Here is a 19,473-nt window from a genome sequence, read left to right as displayed (position 1 = left end):
CCCGCCCGGCCGGCCCCGCCCTCGCCGTCGCCATCTTCCTGCGGCCGCGCCTCCCGGGCCGCTCGCGTAAACAGTGCCACGCGTACAGCGCCCGCCGCCGGGGTCCGCTCCCGCGCCCGCTCCCCGCCCCCGAGTTGTTCTGGACTTTTCCAGGCGGTAGAAAAGTTGTCAGCGGGCGCTGGCTGGTGCCCGGTCGGTCTGGGGAAACAGCCTCAGCCAGGGTCCCCAGGGGCTGCCGGCCCTCTCCCCTTTTTTCCGCGGGTGGGTGGGCGGCCTCCTTTCGACTGACTCAGAGCCGAACTGTGCTGCTCGGCGACCTCCCCCAACTCACAGGAGCCTGAACAGAGAAGGCGAGTGGAGGCGCTGTCCTGGGCCACCACTCCTCCCAGGGTGCCCACCGCTCCTGCCCGGCTTCCTGACACAGCGAAACTCCAACCACCAGTGTGGGGGTCGTCTTCTTTAAGACGGAGGCCTTTTAAGGGGGCGGGAGGAGGGGCAGGCTGCACGTCAGGGGCCCCATGAAGTCATTACTCCTGGTGCCAGCTGCGCTCTCCATACCTTGGCCTCGTGTTCAGGCAGCAGAACGCCTGAAGCTGGGGTGCGTACAGGTGCCGCCCCGCGTGGGAAGTGGGGATCCTGGGCCGGGGCTCCCCAGGGATTTCCGTCCTCCTCGCTGCTGTGAGGACCGCGGCACACCTGGCCCTGTCTGGGCCCACCTTGGCCCAGCCCTTCTGTGTGAGCAGGCTGGGAGCTGCGTTTGTAGGGGGCTTCAGAGCCCCAAGGCATGGCGCATTCCTGTGGCCTGCCTGTTCTGGGGAAACAGAAAGGCTGGCTCAGGGACCCATCTCTGTGGTGTCCTGAGCCAGGTGAGGAATTAGTGAGACCCCTGCTGCTCTGGCTGGGACCTGTCTCTGAGTCCCAGCCCCTGGTCCCTTATTGGGGACAGTTTGGGGAAGGACAGGAGTGTGACGAGGGGACCATTGCCTCAGGCCTCCTCAGTGAGCCAACCCGGCCCCTGCTGCTGCTTCTCACCAGACTGAGTCCCTGACCGGTGGAGAACTCCGGGGCGCGAGCTGGGGCTCCCCCAGCGTGGAGTACCCAGAGCAGACAACCAGCGTCCTGGCCAAGGCTGCCCAAACACTGCCTCTATGCTGAGTGTTTCACACACGCAGCCGGTTCATGTTCACCCCAGGCTCAGAGAGGCGATGTGATTTTTATCTCTATTTATGGCCAAGGAAACTGAGGCAAGGAGAGGTTTAGTTACTTGCCCGCCACTCACCCACCTGTGATGACACCTGTTCTGAGTTGGGGTCCTAGCTGTCCACATTCTGCTGGGACAGAGACCATGGGGGCACTGTTGAGGGAGGCAGAGGGCTCCCTAACTCTGGTGCATCTCCCCCTGGCTCCTCTGGGCCGAGCCCTGCTCCCCTGGGGCTTGAGGCAGTCCAGGGCTGGCGGCTTGGCCCCTCCCTTGATGGGCAGCACTGCTCTGGAGCCCTTCCTCAGCCAGCCCAGACAAGTGGCTGGGCAGAGCAGGGGGCCAGAGGGTCTCTGAGCCCCTGACTTGTCCCCACCTGTGAGGCTTCCATGCTCTGCCAAGGTGAGGGAGGGGACATGGCACAGTGGGGCTGGGGCAACAGGTAGGGAGTGGGGCCAGAGGACAGTGTCAGGGTTGAGGGAGGCGGCAGGGGACTGGGGCCAGCCTGCAGGGGGGTCTATTCTATGGGAAGTGTGCTTGTCTCCTGGGGTCACAGGAGTGCTGGGAACGCACTTGGCCCAGCCTCAGCGGGGATGGGTCCCACCTCTCCTGAGGGATAGAGTGCTCCTGGGACCCATGTGGCGAACATCCCCCTCGATGGGCCCCAAGGGTCTCTGGGTCCAGGAGGAGCTGCAGGAGGGGCCCTGGCTGCTGGAGGAGTGCCCCCTGCCTCCAGGGTGGGGTCCAGTCCCACGCCACCCTTCAAGGGGTAGGCAGGTAGGCTTTTACGTTGAAGGGCACCTGCTGACCCTGGTCTCCCTTCTGAGCCAGCAGACTACAGACCCATGTGGCCAGGCTGCGGTTTGGGCTGAGGACAGAGAGCACAGCTCATTCCTGTGGCCTGCCTGTTCTGGGGAGGCAGAAAGGCTGGTGCAGGGGCCCATCTCTGTGAGGCCAGTGAGGAGCATATGGCTGTGGCCTCTACTCGCTCTGGCCGGCCCTGGCTGGCCCTGGCAGTGATTCTTGAGGCTCCTTGTCCAGCTCATGTGACTATCAGGCTCTCCAGGATCCTGAGACCTGGGTCTGGAGGCTCTGCTGAGGCTACACAGGGGGGCCCAGAGCCTGTTGGTGCAGCAGGTGGGAGGGGCAGGCCCTTGGCCTGAGTGGTTGGGACAGGAGATGCCAGATCCCAAGTTCCTGAAGCAGGCAGTGGTCAGCAGAAACTTCAGGAAGAAGCCAGGACCTGAGGGCAGGGAGAGGCCTCAGGGCTGGGTCTGGAGGTGCCCAGAAGTGGTCTGAGCTCTCTGCCTACCTGTGCAGCAGCATCCTGGGAGGCCCGGAAGCCCTGGCTGGCCTGTGGGGTCCTGCCTGGACTGGGAAGGTGGTCTGGAGCTGGGAGCGAGGTCCCCCTGCCTCGTTGTCCTCCAGGGCAGATGCTGTGGCACCTGCTGTGGTGCTTGGAGCTGTGTGCCCGTGTCTGAATGGGCAAGACAGGTGAGCAGCAGGTGCGGCCACTGTCCCCAGAGAGGCCTCCAGGGCGGCCCATCCTGCTAGCACACAGTCCCCGAGGGAAGTGGAAGGGCTGGCGTCAGTGTCCCCCTGTGCCCACTGGCCTGGGAAGCATCCGCATCTCAGAAGCCCCCTCATGGGCTGACCTGCCTGACACTGCTGTGTCCCTGGTCCCCATTGGTAAGGTGGGCTGTGGTCACGCAGGTGTGTGAGCCCAACAGAGTGGTGGTGTCAGGACAGGACCACCCGTGTCCTGAGGGCCAGGTCTCTGGGCTCCATCTCCACCTGCTGTTTGTCCCAGGTACTAGGCTGCTTTGGCTCCAAGGACACAGCTGGCCTCAGGAATTGGGGAGCAGGGAAGGCGAGTAGTTAGTAGGGGTCAGTGCCAGGACCTGCTGCTGCTCCCTGGGCCTCCCCCACCCCTTTGGAAGGAGGCCTGGGTCCTCCTCTCAGCCAGATTCCCCACAGGCCTTGCTAGGTGGGCTTGTGGCCCTGGGCGCCCTGGACCTGCCTGCATCTCTGGGCCTCACTGTGAGCAGACCTGGCCCCTGTTGCTGCTTCTCACCAAACCAAGTCCCTGACCCATGGAGAACTCCCGGGCGTGAGCTGGGGCTCCCCCAGCATGGAGTACCCAAAGCTGACAACCAGTGTCCACCCTCAGCATGTGGTTCCCCCAACCCTGGGTGGGCAGCTGTCCCAGCCCTCATTGTTCTGGTCCATTCCGGAACCCAGACACAGCCAGCCACTGTCTGCAGGTCCTGGCCCCTGAGGAGGGCGCTGTTCTCTGTGCCCTGGTGGTCACGCAGCAGAGTGAGCTCTGTCTTTCTGTCTCCCTAAACAGGTCTTCACACAACGAGCTAGAAAAGCACAGGTAAGTGATACCCCCAGCCCCCAACATGAGCCCAGCACCTGGCCCACCCTTCTACTGAGGGTATGTGGTGCGCTGAGCCCGCCCTTGTCCCGGGCATGGCCAAGTGTGCTGCTAGGGTGTGTCCTTGTCTTGGGAAGGGTCAAGCTTGGAGGAGGAGGCTGAGGTCTGTTTCAGGCACTCTGTGCTGGAGGCAGGAGATGGCGGGGGGCCCAGGCCCTGCTTTCCGGAGCTCATCCAAGTGGGAGTCAGAGACCTGGAGCAGGGCCCCTTGTGCTATGTGACAGTCAGGGCCCTTAGCTTTCAGAACAGTGGTCTCCAATCAGGAGGGTTCGGCTATCTGCCCTGTGCATTCTGGGGTCTGCCTTCCAAGGAGCCGTGCTACAGGCTTGTCTGAGGGGCAGATGGAGAGCAGCCAGTCCCTGGCCGTGTGGGAAGCTCTGGCCCAGGGCAGGATTCAGGTGAGCCCTCGAGTAAAGCTGCGGGGTATTTGTTCCCCCTGGTGACAGCCGGAGGCAGCTAGGGCTGCAGGCCCAGCTCTGCTGGTGGGGACGAGTTGCAGGTGAGCTCAGGGGCCTAGGGGCTGGCAGCGGGAGCCCTGGGTGAGTACAGAGGCAGCCCTAGAGGCAGGAGCCCCCATGCTAGGACGAGGAAGGTTCCCCTGAAGGATGCTGGGCCATCGCTCCCTCCTGACTTGTGATCCCATCTGTGAAATGGGTCAGCTCTTCCGTTCCTGGTGGGGCAGGTCTGCGTGCTGGCTAAGCCCCCCCACAGTTCCCTCTAGAAAAATTTGGTGCTCAGCCAGGTCTCCGCCTCCCCCCCATGTCTACCCCCACAGCAGCGCCAACTTCCGTTCCCCTGGGATTCGGGCTGCTGGCTGGGGCGGGCAGCTGGGCAGGGACAGAACGCAGTGTTCTCTGAGGAACTGCACTTCCTGGACAGGTCATGTGTGTTTGGGGGGTTCCCTAGAGGCCACAGAGGTGGGGGCAGGTACAGGGCCCAAGAGAACCAGGGAGGCCTGGAGTTGTTCCCAGGCCTAAGGAGACCAGCCTAGCCTTGACCAGGACCCAGGAGCTGGGGCAGGCACGTGGAGGTGTTCAGGGAAGGCTTCCTGGAGGCAGTCCCTGGGAGGACAGCTTCCCAATGGGGACAGACTGAGGGGCAGTGACATTGGGGGAGGATGGGTGGCAAAGATGTGGCAGCCATTGGGGAGGACAGGGGACCCCTGCAGCTGCCGTTTGACCTGGCTTTGCCCTCTGCTCTCTTTCCAGAGGCTGCATTTAGTCAGGGCCTCATGGAGCCTTCTTGAGACACAGAGGAGGGATGGGTGGGCAGCCAGGGTGTCTCTGTGGACTCCCCCACCCCAGTGCAGGGGGTTTCTGTCTCCGGCTGGCCAAGAGGCAGATGTGGACAGCCCCAGCCCACTCACAGGCCTGGGGCCCTGGATCACAGCCTACCTGATGCCAGCTGCTCTTGGCTGCAGGAAGGGCTGCGTGCTGTCTTGAGGAAGGAAGGAAGCCCCTGGCTGGGCCACCCAGCCATCCCCGGGAGGCAGGCCCTGGACATTGCTTTGCCCGGAGGTGTCCTCTTACTGGGGACTGGGCAGGGCCTATGGGACTTCCCCTTGTGGGTGCTCTGAGCCAAGCCTGCCCAGCCCTTCTCCTCCCTTTGTAGAGAGGCAGCTTCAGCAGGTCTGAGGCTGGTGCATCGTTGCCGACCCCAGGGTCCTGGGGACTGTGGAGGCCTCACCTTCTTGGCTGCTGACCTCACTGGCTCTACTCCAGGCTATGGTCTTAGTGTGTTTTGGGGGAAGGTCCCAGCCTTCTCTCCTGGCCCTTGACAGCCCCTGGATGGCAGAGCCCATCCCAAAGGCCAGTCCAGAGTCCTCAGCTGAGTCCCTGCCCCACATTCCCCCAAGCATGTGCAGGTTTTGGAGGTCCCCAGGAGCCCCCTGCAGCCCAGCCTCATGTGCTGATGCAGCCTCACACGGCCTTCACGTACCTCGGGAGGTTCTGTCGGCAACATCTAGAAAATGCAGGCAGAGGGAGTGGGAGGCACGTGTGCTCCTGAGCCACCCCTAGCTCCCCGTCAGCCGCAGCCAGGTTCTCTGGTTGGCTGGGACGCTGGCGTGGAGCCATGCCCTCTCGGTGCCCTGGGTCCCCCTCTGGGTTTGGGGTTTTTGGGGAAGCTGGAAAGTGCTGCGTCAGAGGTGGGGCTGCTGTTGATACCAGCCCAGCGCACTAGTCCTGCAGGCGGGTTCTGCCTCCTGAATCCACACAGGGTTCCTTCAGGAAGTGGGGGTTTTAAAAGCCCTTTGGATGCCCAGGGACAGCCGTGGGGTGCTGGCAGGGGGCCCAGGGCACTGCAGGGGCTTCAGGAGGGGAGGGCCCAGTGGGAGCCCAGTGCAGCCCTGGGCCAAGGGGCTTCCTGGCTCGGAGGGGTGGGTGGGGATCTTCCTGGGGTCCCACAACCAGCCACTGGTAGAGTTGGCTCCAGGCCACTGGCACTGCTCAGGGCAGGAATTTCTGTGGCCTCCAGCCCTGGTGCCTGCCCTCCTGGGCCAGGTGGACCTGTTACTGGCTTGGACAGTGCGTGTGTGTGGTCAGATGGCTTCTGTTTGTCTCTCGAGAAAGGTGTTCCGTGATTTCTAAAGCGGTCTGTTCACGGACCTCCCCTGCACCCCACCCCAGAGACTGCATCCCAGGCACTCGGAGGCTGAGCCACATCCTCCTCTGCTCCCCGTGGGCACTAACATTGCCGATGAGACTTGGATAAGGAGGGGACCTTGTTCTCCATTTCCTCACTTGGTCTTTCACCTGACACCACGTACGTAAGTCCTGTCCACCTGCGTCAGGGCACACTCCTCTACCTGCTCATCCCCGATGACTGCACAGGACACTTGGCTGTGCCACCAGCGTTCTTAGTGATGACCCTCTGGTTAACACAGGGACTTCCGGACAGTCCTGCGATGTGCCTTGGTGAGCACAGACCTTTGCGGATCCGAGGGGATAGTTTTGTAGGACCAAGGCCCTAAAAGTAGAGATGCTGGTTGGCGGTCAGTGATAACTGTGCCAATGGCTCTTCAGACCTGTGTCCCCTTTTGCTCTCCCACCAGCAAGCCATCAATGATCCCTCGAGTTGGCTGGCGCAGGAGCCATCCCTTCTCACGTCAGCCCGTCGGAGGGTGCCAGTCGTACCTCCTTGTTTGCGTGTGCATTTCCTGGCTCTGGTGAGATGGAGCCGGGCATTAGGTTAGGTTGGCCCTCGTGTCCTGCAGCCTGTTTGTGTCCTCCGCCCGTTGTGACGTCGAGGCATTCTGCTTTTAATTTTTGATGTGTATGAGCTCAAAATACCACGAATACTAATCATTTGTCTTTTATATGTATTGCAAAGATTTTTCTACTTGTTATTTGTCTGTTAGCTGTGTTTTTCTTTCTTGTGCAAACGTGTCTTTCTCTGATTGTTACAGCAATGTGTGTGTGTGTGTTTTTTTTAGCATAGAAAACCTGAAAAATACAGAAAAGTACAAAGCTAAAGAAATAAAATTGCCAGGCGCATCGCCTGGAGACGCACACTCCCTGTGCCTCGTTTTGTTCTGTCGTCTCTCGTGTGCGTCTGCTCTTTTATTTTTTAAACAAAATTGGGTCACTTGTCACCTGTGTGGTTCCGTATTCTAATTTTTTCACTTGACATTCATGATGTGCACGTGTAACACACTAAAATGATAATGAGGTGTTTTGGGGTGGTGGAATTTGGGGGTACTTTTAATTTTTTTTCCTTTTAGAGTTGATTTGCATTTTTAAATTGTTCTGCAGAGGTCATGTAGTACTGATGTAATTACGTGGTGGGTTGGAAAGCCATTTGCTAGAGTGGACCAGGAAAGGAGGCCCTTGGCAACGCCCCCACTTGCAGACCTGGTCCCAGTGGTGGCCGCAGTACGTTGGCAACGTGCCTCGGGAAAGGGCCCCTCCTTTAGCAGAGAGAGCACCCTTTGGCCTCTTGCCTGCACAGTTCCTGGGTTGGGGGGTGGCAGGGCGCTCGCTCCTGTTGGAGGTGGGGAGGCTGAGCTTCCAGCAACTGGGGTAGTCATGTAGTGGCAGCCTGGGACCCCTTTCCCTGCACCCGTGCACGGGAGGCAGCGTGGGAGATGCTGAGGATCTTGGCCCCATTCAGGCCACCTCCAGGCAGACCTCCCAACTGGTGCAGCTGTTAACCGCTGCACCCAGCAGCCGCCTCCTTCTTCAGTCTCCTCCTCTGTCCAAAGGAAATGGCTGTCCCTGCCCACGTTACTCCCAGGGGGACAAGATTTGCTGGGCTTGGGAACGGCAGGAGCAGACATGCCAGGGCTGGGGTGCTCAGTGTTGGCACCATGTGGGGGAAGTCACGTGTGTAAGCATCAGCTGTGGCAGGGCAGTTGGGCGGCAGGTTTTCAAAAGATTCAGAAAGTATTCCTACCCCTTGACCTGCTCATTCCGCTCGTAAGGATTTACCCAAAGCAAAGTGTCCTATATTTGGAAGCAGACTCTGTGGCCTGCACGGGATGGGTGAGTCTGTGGTTGAACATGGCAGTGACAAAACCTCCTGGTACCTTGCACTGCTAGGCAGGTGCATGTGGGCGTGGCCAGGGTCCCAGGCCTCTGGGTGTGCTGGACTCCCCGCACCCCATGAGCTCCACCATCCTCCCCCACAGACAAGCAGGCCAGCCGGGAAGGCGGTGTTTCCGCAGGGGCAGGCCTAGGATGAAGCCAGGGCCCCTCTCCCGAGGTGTCCGATGAATGTGTTCTGGAGTATTGTAGCGTGTGAGCAGGTGCTCTTGAGTGTGAACAAGCAAACACCACTGGGTGTCACGGCTCCAGTTCTGTGAAAAGTGGATCCGTCTGTGGGTACAGGGACAGACTCTGGAATGAGGCGGCTTGCAAGGGGATATGAAACTTGGGTTGGAAGGGCCTGGTCCCTGGCCCTCCCTTGACCTAGGCTGCTCATGTTTCCATGGTCACAAAAGTGACAGAGAGCACATTGTGCACGATGAGGTGGAGAGACATAAATCTTGTCTGGGTCTCTCCAGATCTCTGGGTGCAGCCTGAACAGCACCCGTTGCCTTACCCCACCCTGCCGTGCATGAGGACTCCAGGGCAGGGATGGGGGATGGGGGATGGCAGGGGGGCGAGCTGGGGCTCCTGGGCAGTGCCTGGTGGTGACGCACTGAGACTCTGCAGGCCATGGTGAGCTGGGCGTTTCTGCCGGGTGTCTGGGGGCTGTGGGTGTTGGGCTGCTCCTGGGGTGGGGGGAGTTCCCAGCCAGGCCAGGAGGGGATCCTCAGAGAGGGACCCTCAGCACATCTGCAGCAGTGGATGGTGAGGATGGGTCTGTGCAGGGCCCTGCAAACTGCCTCCTGCCCTCCCCCAGACCTCTCACCCCATGGGCTTTGCCACCCCAGCCTGATGGTTCTGTCTCTGGCGCTTTCAGACGAGCCAAACTCAGGCTGTACCTGGAACAGCTCAAGCAACTGGTGCCCCTGGGCCCTGACAGCACCCGCCACACCACGCTGAGCCTCCTGAAGCGGGCCAAGGTGCATATCAAGGTGAGTGGGCCTTGCGCTCCACCCTGCCCTGTCCGGCTGCCTCGGTGTCCCTGCATGCCCTGGGGGTGTGCTCACAGGGGACCCTGGGCAGCCCTTGGATCAGAGGGCCTGAAGGTGGGTGGGGAGCCATCTGGCGGGTGTGTGTCGGGGGCCTGGTGGTTTTTGCCAGGGTGGAGGAGCAGCAACAGAAGCTGCCAAGGGGTCGAGGTAGTTCTGTGGCTTGTGCTGTGTTTGTTGGGTGCTGATGGCATAAGAAGTCGCAGTGCAGCATAGGTTGGGGTGGAAAAGAGGAGTTCGGGGGACAGATAGCTCTCTGGGGCCCTGGGCTGTGAAGAGGCAGCTGCTAGAAGGAGAGAGTGGGCCAGGAAGGAGAGAAGAGGCCAGGAGGGGCAGGGTTTCCTGGGTGCCATCAGAAGGCAGACTAAAAGTAGTCAGCCTGGTGGGGGTGCCAGGGTGGAGGTTGGGGCAGTGGGGGCTGGCAGGAGGTCTGGGCTGAGGGAGACATTCCCTGGGGCAGCCCCCAAAGGACTTTTGACAGCCCTGTTGGTTTGGGGGCCTTGTGACATTTGGGCCAACCAGGGCAAGTCTCCATCTGCTCTGAGGGCCTCTGCCTGCATAGGCATGGCCACCTCCCGGCTGGGGTGGCAGGAGCTTTGAGAGGGGCACAACCAGAGCCCTGGGGGCCCTCACAGAGCAAGCAGCGTCTCAGTGGGGCCCACAGGAAGGTTTAGAGAGGGCAGGGCGCAGGTGTTGCAGAGATAGGCATGGCACAAGCCACAGCCCTGCGGGGGGCAGGCAGGGCTGGGAGTGTGTGAGGAGACCCGCTGGAAGCAGGACTGTCCTGGAGAAGGTGCCAGCCAAAGATCGGGTAGCGCTGACCCAGGGTGTCATGGCCATACATGGCTCAGCTTGACCAAGGCTGCCTGGTGGCTGCGAGTATTAGAGCTGGGCCATAGATGGAAACCATAGGGCTGGGAGGTGGCATCTGACTGTGACCGCCTGGCTGGGACAGGGAGGGATCCACCTCAGGCTGTGGGGCCAGTAGAGACTGGGCACCCTGTGGCCCATAGCCTGGCTAGGTCTGGTCAAGGAGAGGGAACCTCCCCGGCCCAGGCCTGGGTGCCCCGGTTCCTGGCCAGGGGGAAATGGGGAGTCCCCTTCCCGCTGTGGGCTCACAGCCCCCCCTGCCCGCAGAAACTGGAGGAGCAGGACCGCCGGGCACTGAGCATCAAGGAGCAGCTGCAGCAGGAGCATCGCTTCCTGAAGCGGCGCCTGGAGCAGCTGTCGGTGCAGAGCGTGGAGCGCGTGCGCACAGATAGCACAGGCTCCGCCGTCTCCACGGACGACTCAGAGCAAGGTGGGGCGTGGGGCAGCCTCACCTGGGCCTCCAGGCACTCAGTGGCGCAGCTCCCTGGGTGGAGAGAAGGCGCCTGGGGCTGGGGTTGGGGAGAACTCTCCCAGCTCCCTGCTGCACTGGGGTGTGTGTTTGTCACCGTCTAAGCGCAGAAGGGACTGGACAGGGAGGGTGGGATGCAGAGGCCGCATGGCCCGCTGAGGACTGGTGCTTCTGAAGCTGGGTCCTTAGCCAGAGCCCCCCTGGCGTCTGCTGCCCCAGGGCCCAGACAGCGCCGTCTGCACTTCTGCTCCTTTGCCCAGAGCTTCTGCTTCCAGAAAAGGGAGAAATGGGCTGGCACCCTTAGAGTGGCCTGACCCCATCCCCGCTCTGTTCTTCCCAGAAGTGGACATAGAGGGCATGGAATTTGGCCCTGGTGAGCTGGACAGTGTTGGCAGCAGCAGTGACGCGGACGACCACTACAGCCTGCAGAGTGGCAGCGGCGGCGACAGTGGCTTCGGGCCCCACTGCCGGCGGCTGGGCCGCCCCGCCCTCTCGTAGGCCCGTGCCCTCTGCTCCTTGGCCTGCCTGCCCGCCAGCCACGCGTGTCAGCCCTCCAGTTCTCCTTCGGTTGACGCCAGCCTCTCCACAGGCCCACTGCTGTGCCATTCTGGAAGCTCCCGCTGCCGCCTGGGCCGCCTGGCACTGCCCGCTTGCTGGTCAGGGCCTGCCGAGCTGCCCGCCCCCTCAGCTGGGCAGAGTCCCCTGCAAGGAGGCAGGGCCCAGCTTCCACGTCCGGAGCCCTGGTCAGCATAGCCGCCCACGGTCTGTTCTCAGATTCCTAATCATTCCAGAAGTATTAAATATCATTGCTGCAAACCTCGGCAGGTGCCGTGTGAGGGGCTTAATGACCACCACAGGGAGCTCAGACCCCAACCCTGGATCCCAGGAGAAAGGAGTGGACCGAGGAAGGAAGGAAGGCAAGGCTGTCTGTCCATCCGTCCGTCTGTCCACCTACCTGTCAGTTCCACATAGGCTCCTGGCGTGGATAAGGGATCTGTGAAGGGCGGGACCTGGGTGAGCACCTGGGGCAGGTGGGTGGTCAAGGTCCTTCCCACGTCGCAGTTGTCAGAACCTAGGGCTAGGCTCTCGGGGCAGGCCAGGCCAGCCCAGCCCACACCGAGCTGGGCAGTGTCTGCTCTGGTAGGACTGTCAGACGCACACACGCACGCACCTAGGTACACGCACTCATGTACATGCTCACACACGCAGACACACCGGGGCACCCCGAGGTCACCTGTTCTGGGGATGATGGCCTTCAGGGGTCACCTGGCAAACATCAGCCCCTGGGCTGTGCCTGGTTCCCCTCCAGCTCCCGCTCACCCACGCCCACCCATCCTGCCTGCCTGTCTGCATAGGAGAGGGGCATCTCTTCCTGGCTAGGGTTGGGGTGAGCTGGAGGCTGGTAAAAGTTGCAGCCACTGGGTCCTCGGGGCTTACTCATCTCCCTTTTTTAAACGAAAAGCAAAAAAGTAAAATGCTGCACTGCCCAGCAGCCCAGTTAGGGCTCCGGGAGCCACCTTAGGAAAGGGCTCTTCATGAGCTCTGCTGCGGCAGCCTCAGCTGGCAGAGAGGCTTTCCCAAAAAAAAACAAAACAACCATTTTTTAAAAAAAGAAAGCCTAAAGACTCTCGGCCAAGGGACGCCCGTGTGTGCCGCCTCTGTTTCCTGTACCAGATTTTGTACTCTATTTTCCTAGCCATTGTTGTGTCCTTGTTTGCTGAGGGGTGGGAGCCACCCAGCGTCTCAGGGACCTGTCCCTCTGTCATGTCGTCAAAGTGTGCCTTGTGTCTTGTGTCTGGCCTTGCCCTTCCCACCAGCATGTCCCTCGTGGCTCAGGGTGCCCCAGGCCTGCCCAGCTAGTGCTGTCCTCTCATCTCCTGTGGGCAGCCCCTCCCAGCAGCCAGGGCTTCCTGGGGGCGATGCAGCCAGGCCCCTGTGGGTGGCACGGAGGGGCCTAGTGGTGTCCTCCCCAGCAGCTGGCAGGGGCCTACTTGCTCACTAGAGAGGTGGATTCTCACCTGTCACCTGACTCGAGCCCCTGCTTCCTGGCCTAAGTGAGGGCTCCAGGTTTCAGACACTGGCAGCCAATGAAGACTGCTCACTGGGTGGTGCAGGCCTGGCACCAGGAGGCTTGCACCCGCCTTTCCTTCCTGACGTCCTCTGTCCTTGGGGCTGGCCCACAGCAGTGTCTGCCGTGCCTCTGGTGCATCTCTAGCCAGTTTCCATATCATGGGGAAAATTTGTGTCTATTTCCAGTCATAGGCATAGATGCCCCAGGGTGGGGGGCCCTTTGTGGTGGAAAGGGGTCCCTGGAAACAACTCTGGTACAGAACCTGCCCTGCAGGCCATAGGGGTGTGGTGCCTGGAGCTGAGGGGCATCCGAACGCGTTGTGGGTGGTTGTGAGGAGGCCTGTCTGCATCTCCTTCCGGCCCCACTGGGGCCAGGGGCACCCAGAAAGGAGCTTCCCCTGCCTGCCTGATTCTGTCCCCCCGAGGCTTCATTTCAAACACTGCGGCACCTCTGAGCAAGGCGGGCCGTGTGTAAAACCTTGCTTCCCCAGCCAGCACTCCGGGGCCCTGAGGTGGTCGTGTCCCTGCCCTCAATTCTTGAAGCACCAGCTCCCTGCCCCACCCTCCAGTGCCTGGGGCAGCCAGGGGCTTCTGCTCTCATCTCTGCCCAGCAGAATCCACCCAGGGACCAGTGGTGGCCCCTCAGCCGACCCTCCCAGCAGCTCAGCCTGTGGCTCTTGAGGCCGTGGTTCCCACGTGGACTGCGAGGCAGTCTCGTAGCCACCCGGGGTGCTGTTCAGCTGCCCCTCCCTGCCACCAGCAGGTGGGTGAAGGGTGGCCCACTGGGTGGGGCTAGTCGTAGGAGTCACCATATGCTCAAACCTCCCACTGCTCCCTGCCAGGGGCCCAGGCTGCCATCACTGGAGGCTGCAGGGACCAAGAGGCCATCACTGTGTCTATAGAGAGCAGACAGGAGCAGAACAGCGCCGGGGCTCCTGAGCCTCTGCGTGTGCCCTCCCAGCCCACACCGGTGCTCTCGGCCACTGAGCACCCAGACTCAGGGTTGGGTTCCCCAGACTTACTGGAAGGCAGCTCCCGCATACCAGGATAACCCCGCAAACCACATAGCAGACCCCGCCATCCTCGCAGAGGGGAAAAGGCTGCAGCAAGGCTTTGCCTTTGCAGACCCCATCTTAGTGGCGCAGTGCTTGGGCCTGTGTTCCCTGGGTGGTGGAGCCCTGTACTGGTCTGTGGCCCTGGGGCCCCACTCTGCTGTCTGCCCCAGCCCATGCCGTCTGCTGGGCAAGGCAGGCTCTCCCGTGCCCTGCCTCCCTCTGTCAGGGAACCTGGGACCCCTCTCCCCACTGCCTGCACAGAGGACCCTGACCCTGGGCCAGCATTGTGGCCCCAGGTCCATGTTGGGCACTAGGGCAGGTTCCGTGCCAGAGTCAGGGGCCACACAAGGGCCTGGTGCCGGTGAGGGAGGTGTGCGCTAGAGGGGAAAGGGGCCCCCGCCCACCTGTCCACCGTGTGGGCCATGCTGTGTCCTTATGTCATTGTAATATAAATACAGATTTTTATATCTCACTCTATTGGCTCCGGCTCTTTCTGTGATTGTCANAAGGGATCTGTGAAGGGCGGGACCTGGGTGAGCACCTGGGGCAGGTGGGTGGTCAAGGTCCTTCCCACGTCGCAGTTGTCAGAACCTAGGGCTAGGCTCTCGGGGCAGGCCAGGCCAGCCCAGCCCACACCGAGCTGGGCAGTGTCTGCTCTGGTAGGACTGTCAGACGCACACACGCACGCACCTAGGTACACGCACTCATGTACATGCTCACACACGCAGACACACCGGGGCACCCCGAGGTCACCTGTTCTGGGGATGATGGCCTTCAGGGGTCACCTGGCAAACATCAGCCCCTGGGCTGTGCCTGGTTCCCCCTCCAGCTCCCGCTCACCCACGCCCACCCATCCTGCCTGCCTGTCTGCATAGGAGAGGGGCATCTCTTCCTGGCTAGGGTTGGGGTGAGCTGGAGGCTGGTAAAAGTTGCAGCCACTGGGTCCTCGGGGGCTTACTCATCTCCCTTTTTTAAACGAAAAGCAAAAAAGTAAAATGCTGCACTGCCCAGCAGCCCAGTTAGGGCTCCGGGAGCCACCTTAGGAAAGGGCTCTTCATGAGCTCTGCTGCGGCAGCCTCAGCTGGCAGAGAGGCTTTCCCAAAAAAAAACAAAACAACCATTTTTTAAAAAAAGAAAGCCTAAAGACTCTCGGCCAAGGGACGCCCGTGTGTGCCGCCTCTGTTTCCTGTACCAGATTTTTGTACTCTATTTTCCTAGCCATTGTTGTGTCCTTGTTTGCTGAGGGGTGGGAGCCACCCAGCGTCTCAGGGACCTGTCCCTCTGTCATGTCGTCAAAGTGTGCCTTGTGTCTTGTGTCTGGCCTTGCCCTTCCCACCAGCATGTCCCTCGTGGCTCAGGGTGCCCCAGGCCTGCCCAGCTAGTGCTGTCCTCTCATCTCCTGTGGGCAGCCCCTCCCAGCAGCCAGGGCTTCCTGGGGGCGATGCAGCCAGGCCCCTGTGGGTGGCACGGAGGGGCCTAGTGGTGTCCTCCCCAGCAGCTGGCAGGGGTCTACTTGCTCACTAGAGAGGTGGATTCTCACCTGTCACCTGACTCGAGCCCCCTGCTTCCTGGCCTAAGTGAGGGCTCCAGGTTTCAGACACTGGCAGCCAATGAAGACTGCTCACTGGGTGGTGCAGGCCTGGCACCAGGAGGCTTGCACCCGCCTTTCCTTCCTGACGTCCTCTGTCCTTGGGGCTGGCCCACAGCAGTGTCTGCCGTGCCTCTGGTGCATCTCTAGCCAGTTTCCATATCATGGGGAAAATTTGTGTCTATTTCCAGTCATAGGCATAGATGCCCCAGGGTGGGGGGCCCTTTGTGGTGGAAAGGGGTCCCTGGAAACAACTCTGGTACAGAACCTGCCCTGCAGGCCATAGGGGGTGTGGTGCCTGGAGCTGAGGGGCATCCGAACGCGTTGTGGGTGGTTGTGAGGAGGCCTGTCTGCATCTCCTTCCGGCCCCACTGGGGGCCAGGGGCACCCAGAAAGGAGCTTCCCCTGCCTGCCTGATTCTGTCCCCCCGAGGCTTCATTTCAAACACTGCGGCACCTCTGAGCAAGGCGGGCCGTGTGTAAAACCTTGCTTCCCCAGCCAGCACTCCGGGGCCCTGAGGTGGTCGTGTCCCTGCCCTCAATTCTTGAAGCACCAGCTCCCTGCCCCACCCTCCAGTGCCTGGGGCAGCCAGGGGGCTTCTGCTCTCATCTCTGCCCAGCAGAATCCACCCAGGGACCAGTGGTGGCCCCTCAGCCGACCCTCCCAGCAGCTCAGCCTGTGGCTCTTGAGGCCGTGGTTCCCACGTGGACTGCGAGGCAGTCTCGTAGCCACCCGGGGTGCTGTTCAGCTGCCCCTCCCTGCCACCAGCAGGTGGGTGAAGGGTGGCCCACTGGGTGGGGGCTAGTCGTAGGAGTCACCATATGCTCAAACCTCCCACTGCTCCCTGCCAGGGGCCCAGGCTGCCATCACTGGAGGCTGCAGGGACCAAGAGGCCATCACTGTGTCTATAGAGAGCAGACAGGAGCAGAACAGCGCCGGGGGCTCCTGAGCCTCTGCGTGTGCCCTCCCAGCCCACACCGGTGCTCTCGGCCACTGAGCACCCAGACTCAGGGTTGGGTTCCCCAGACTTACTGGAAGGCAGCTCCCGCATACCAGGATAACCCCCGCAAACCACATAGCAGACCCCCGCCATCCTCGCAGAGGGGAAAAGGCTGCAGCAAGGCTTTGCCTTTGCAGACCCCATCTTAGTGGCGCAGTGCTTGGGCCTGTGTTCCCTGGGTGGTGGAGCCCTGTACTGGTCTGTGGCCCTGGGGGCCCCACTCTGCTGTCTGCCCCAGCCCATGCCGTCTGCTGGGCAAGGCAGGCTCTCCCGTGCCCTGCCTCCCTCTGTCAGGGAACCTGGGACCCCTCTCCCCACTGCCTGCACAGAGGACCCTGACCCTGGGCCAGCATTGTGGCCCCAGGTCCATGTTGGGCACTAGGGCAGGTTCCGTGCCAGAGTCAGGGGCCACACAAGGGCCTGGTGCCGGTGAGGGAGGTGTGCGCTAGAGGGGAAAGGGGCCCCCGCCCACCTGTCCACCGTGTGGGCCATGCTGTGTCCTTATGTCATTGTAATATAAATACAGATTTTTATATCTCACTCTATTGGCTCCGGCTCTTTCTGTGATTGTCACTGTCACCATGCTTTGCGTCCTGCCCTCGGCCTCGAAGCAGAGAGCCTGGCCCAGTGGCACCACATTGTGTGGCCCTTGGGCCGTGGCCCTCGTTGCCCTACCACAGCCTCTTTTCTGGGAGGCCTGACGGAGCACGTTACCCCCTGCTGCCAACCCCACCGGGCCCACCATCACAGCTGCCTCCCTGGATGCTGTGGCACCTGGAGCTGGGTGAAGGCGGGTTTGAGGCGGGTGCCCCCCCAGGCCTGTTGGCCAACTGGATGCTCTTGTTGCTCTTGTCCCAGAGGCACTGGGACTTTGCCTCTGGCTCTTGTGCTGGGGCCCTGCTGGCCGAGGACAGCCCACCCCTTGGGGTGCTCCATGCCAGCCAAGAACCCTCTGCATAGAGGCTGTTAGCTCTCAGAGCTGCACTGTGAGAATCCTCCTGCACCTGTTCCCAGAACTACCTGGGTATGGCTTCTCCTTCCTGTCATGGGGACCTGCCGTGCTGAGGTGAAGTGAGATGGCATGGCCAGCCATCCCCTTGTGCCGGTGGTGACCGTGGAGACACAGGCTCCTGTCGTGCCCATCATGGGGTGGTTGTGAGGTGATGAGACATCGCACAGTGGGGAGAAGAGGTCTTGCTCTCAACCAAGCAAGCCGGGCTGGCTGCCTGCTCCCCCACAGGGAGGCCTTTTGGAGGGAACGCCCCTGGAAGCAGAGACCTCTGATCTGCCGGGCCAGTGTGGGCCCAGCTACCCTGGTGCAGAGGGAGGAGTCCTGGGGGGCCCAGCAATGGGCAGCTGAGAGGACATGCCTGCCTTGAGTGCTGGAGAATTGATGGAGCTGGGTGGTCATACGGGGGCTCCTGAGTGTGGAGTTGCCACACTGTGCACATGGCAGCTATGCATTGGAGATGGCCCAGTGGGACCCGCCAGCAGGTTGTGGGATGGCCATGGAGGGTACCTGCCGGGGCCCTCGGAGGAATCTGAGCTCCCCCAACCCCCAGCAGCACAGTCTAGATCGTTGAACCTGTGTGCGCCCCAGGAACCCTCGAGGCCATTAGTCGGGGCACCCCAGGAAAGAAAGCAGTTCCTCCTGGGAATGTGGCTGGGGCCTCAGAGCCACCAGGATTTGGTCATTCATGTAAATGTGGACATTTAAATCCCAAATATTATGATTTGGGATCACCACTACCATTTTCTATCAAGGGCATGCAGGTGCCAGGGGCTGTGCCCAGTTCATGTATGATTGGTACCTGGTATCATCATGCTGGGCCCTTCTCACAGGTGGCACACTGAGATTTGGAGACGCACCCCTCCCCTGCTCACCAGGCTGGAGGGTGGGATACCTGGGACAGGATCTCTGTCCTTTGGGAAGCCCTTGATTCTCCCAGCAGAGTCCATCTCTGTTTTCCATCTTTGTGCTTGTTGGGTTACAGCAAGTCCCTCTCCAAGTAGGACATCTGCATTACAGCAAGTCCCCCTACAAGTGGGACACCTGCCTGCAGCCTCCCACCCACCCTCTTCTTGGCAGCCTGAATCACCTCAAAGGTCTCCTTGCTCACCTCCCTAAAGTCCTCCTCTGGGTCCCCATGGCCTCCGGATTAAACCCAAACACGGCCATTTGTCCTTCAGCTCAATTCAGCCCACCCCTGCACTGACTTTAGCCCCTACTCCCACCTGCTCCTTGCATTCACCAGCTCAGGCACAACCTCCTCTGGGAAGTGGGCCCTGAGCCCCCTATATCCCTTCCCACCATATTTTTGCTGAGATTATGGCCACCCAAATTAGGCGCTGGAATCATCTGGGCTAATTGCCACAGGACCTTCTCACTCCTTCCTCCTTTCCTAGTCCCTGGCCACGTCAGCCGCGTGCACTCCAGCCTCATGGGGATCTTTCTAGAATGTAAACGGTTATGCCACTGACGTGCTGAGCCTCAGGGGCTCACGACTCCTCCTCCTGTCCTGAGGCCCTTTCTGACACCCCACCAGTCCCAGTCTCCGCTGCCAGCCCTTGTGGTCCCCGTTCCTCCCCACTTCAAAGGCCCTCTCCACATGGCCACCTTGGTGAATGAACTCTGTCACCTCCTTTGGGCTTGTGCTGACCCAAACCTGCTCCTGAGTTTGGGGACTGAGTTCTCACTCTGTCACATGAATGTCAACAGGATGGAAAACAAACTCTTTCCCAACCCTATGGTCTTCTACTTTCTTCTTAATAGAAAGGATTAGTAGGAAGAATAGGAAGAAATGCCACTCCCTGCTCAGCTGGAAACCCCAGAGTCTCCCGGACCCAGGCTAGTCATCAGGCCCCAGGCTCTGCCAGCTCCTGCAGCTCTCTCTGTCCAGCTCTCTCCTCCTCTCCTACGTGCTGCAAGAGTGGTCCTGTATCTTGTGTCTTACCACCTTTTGTCATTTTTGGTCTTGCAGAATTAGGCTTCTAACACACATCTGAGAATTCACTCTCCTGCTTGAAAACACCCCCCATTCTCCATTGCTTGCAGAATAGAGTCCCACAAAATTCATGGAAAACTACATCTAAAACAAATAATCTTTAGCATCTGACTGTTACTTCTAAAGTTTAAAAATAGTCTGAAAAGATATTGTCCAAAACCTAAAATATTTTTTTTTTTTTTTTTGAGACGGAGTCTTGCTCT

At 60.7% G+C, this 19,473-nt stretch overlaps 1 protein-coding gene and 1 long non-coding RNA gene across 2 annotated transcripts; both read left to right on the top strand.

The window, feature by feature from the left end:
- The first annotated feature begins 6 nt into the window (after nt 1-6).
- Nucleotides 7-11,376, top strand: MXD4 (MAX dimerization protein 4). Its single transcript, XM_017876257.1, has 5 exons — nt 7-598; nt 3,549-3,578; nt 9,042-9,156; nt 10,351-10,513; nt 10,893-11,376. The coding sequence occupies exons 1-5, from the start codon at nt 519-521 to the stop codon at nt 11,048-11,050; spliced, it is 546 nt and encodes a 181-aa protein (XP_017731746.1). The 5' UTR covers nt 7-518; the 3' UTR covers nt 11,051-11,376.
- Nucleotides 11,377-14,190: 2,814 nt separating this feature from the next.
- On the top strand, nt 14,191-16,805 carry LOC108532296 (uncharacterized). The gene is made up of 2 exons (XR_001886405.1): nt 14,191-16,036; nt 16,117-16,805. It is a non-coding gene; the product is annotated as an uncharacterized LOC108532296 (long non-coding RNA).
- The last annotated feature ends 2,668 nt before the right edge of the window (nt 16,806-19,473 follow it).

This window comes from Rhinopithecus bieti, unplaced genomic scaffold (assembly GCF_001698545.2).
Source record: "Rhinopithecus bieti isolate Rb0 unplaced genomic scaffold, ASM169854v2 scaffold_9581, whole genome shotgun sequence".
Lineage (NCBI taxonomy): Eukaryota > Metazoa > Chordata > Mammalia > Primates > Cercopithecidae > Rhinopithecus > Rhinopithecus bieti.
The sequence above is the reverse complement of the archived record's forward strand: the minus strand, read 5'-3'. Positions and strand labels throughout refer to the sequence as shown.

Bases quoted from the DNA above. Each gene is read 5' to 3' on its own strand.
- MXD4 (XM_017876257.1), top strand. From the start codon at position 519: ATGAAGTCATTACTCCTGGTGCCAGCTGCGCTCTCCATACCTTGGCCT. The intron at 3,579-9,041 runs GTAAGTGATACC...TGGCGCTTTCAG, and splicing joins AACGAGCTAGAAAAGCACAG to ACGAGCCAAACTCAGGCTGT. The intron at 9,157-10,350 runs GTGAGTGGGCCT...CCCTGCCCGCAG, and splicing joins GGGCCAAGGTGCATATCAAG to AAACTGGAGGAGCAGGACCG.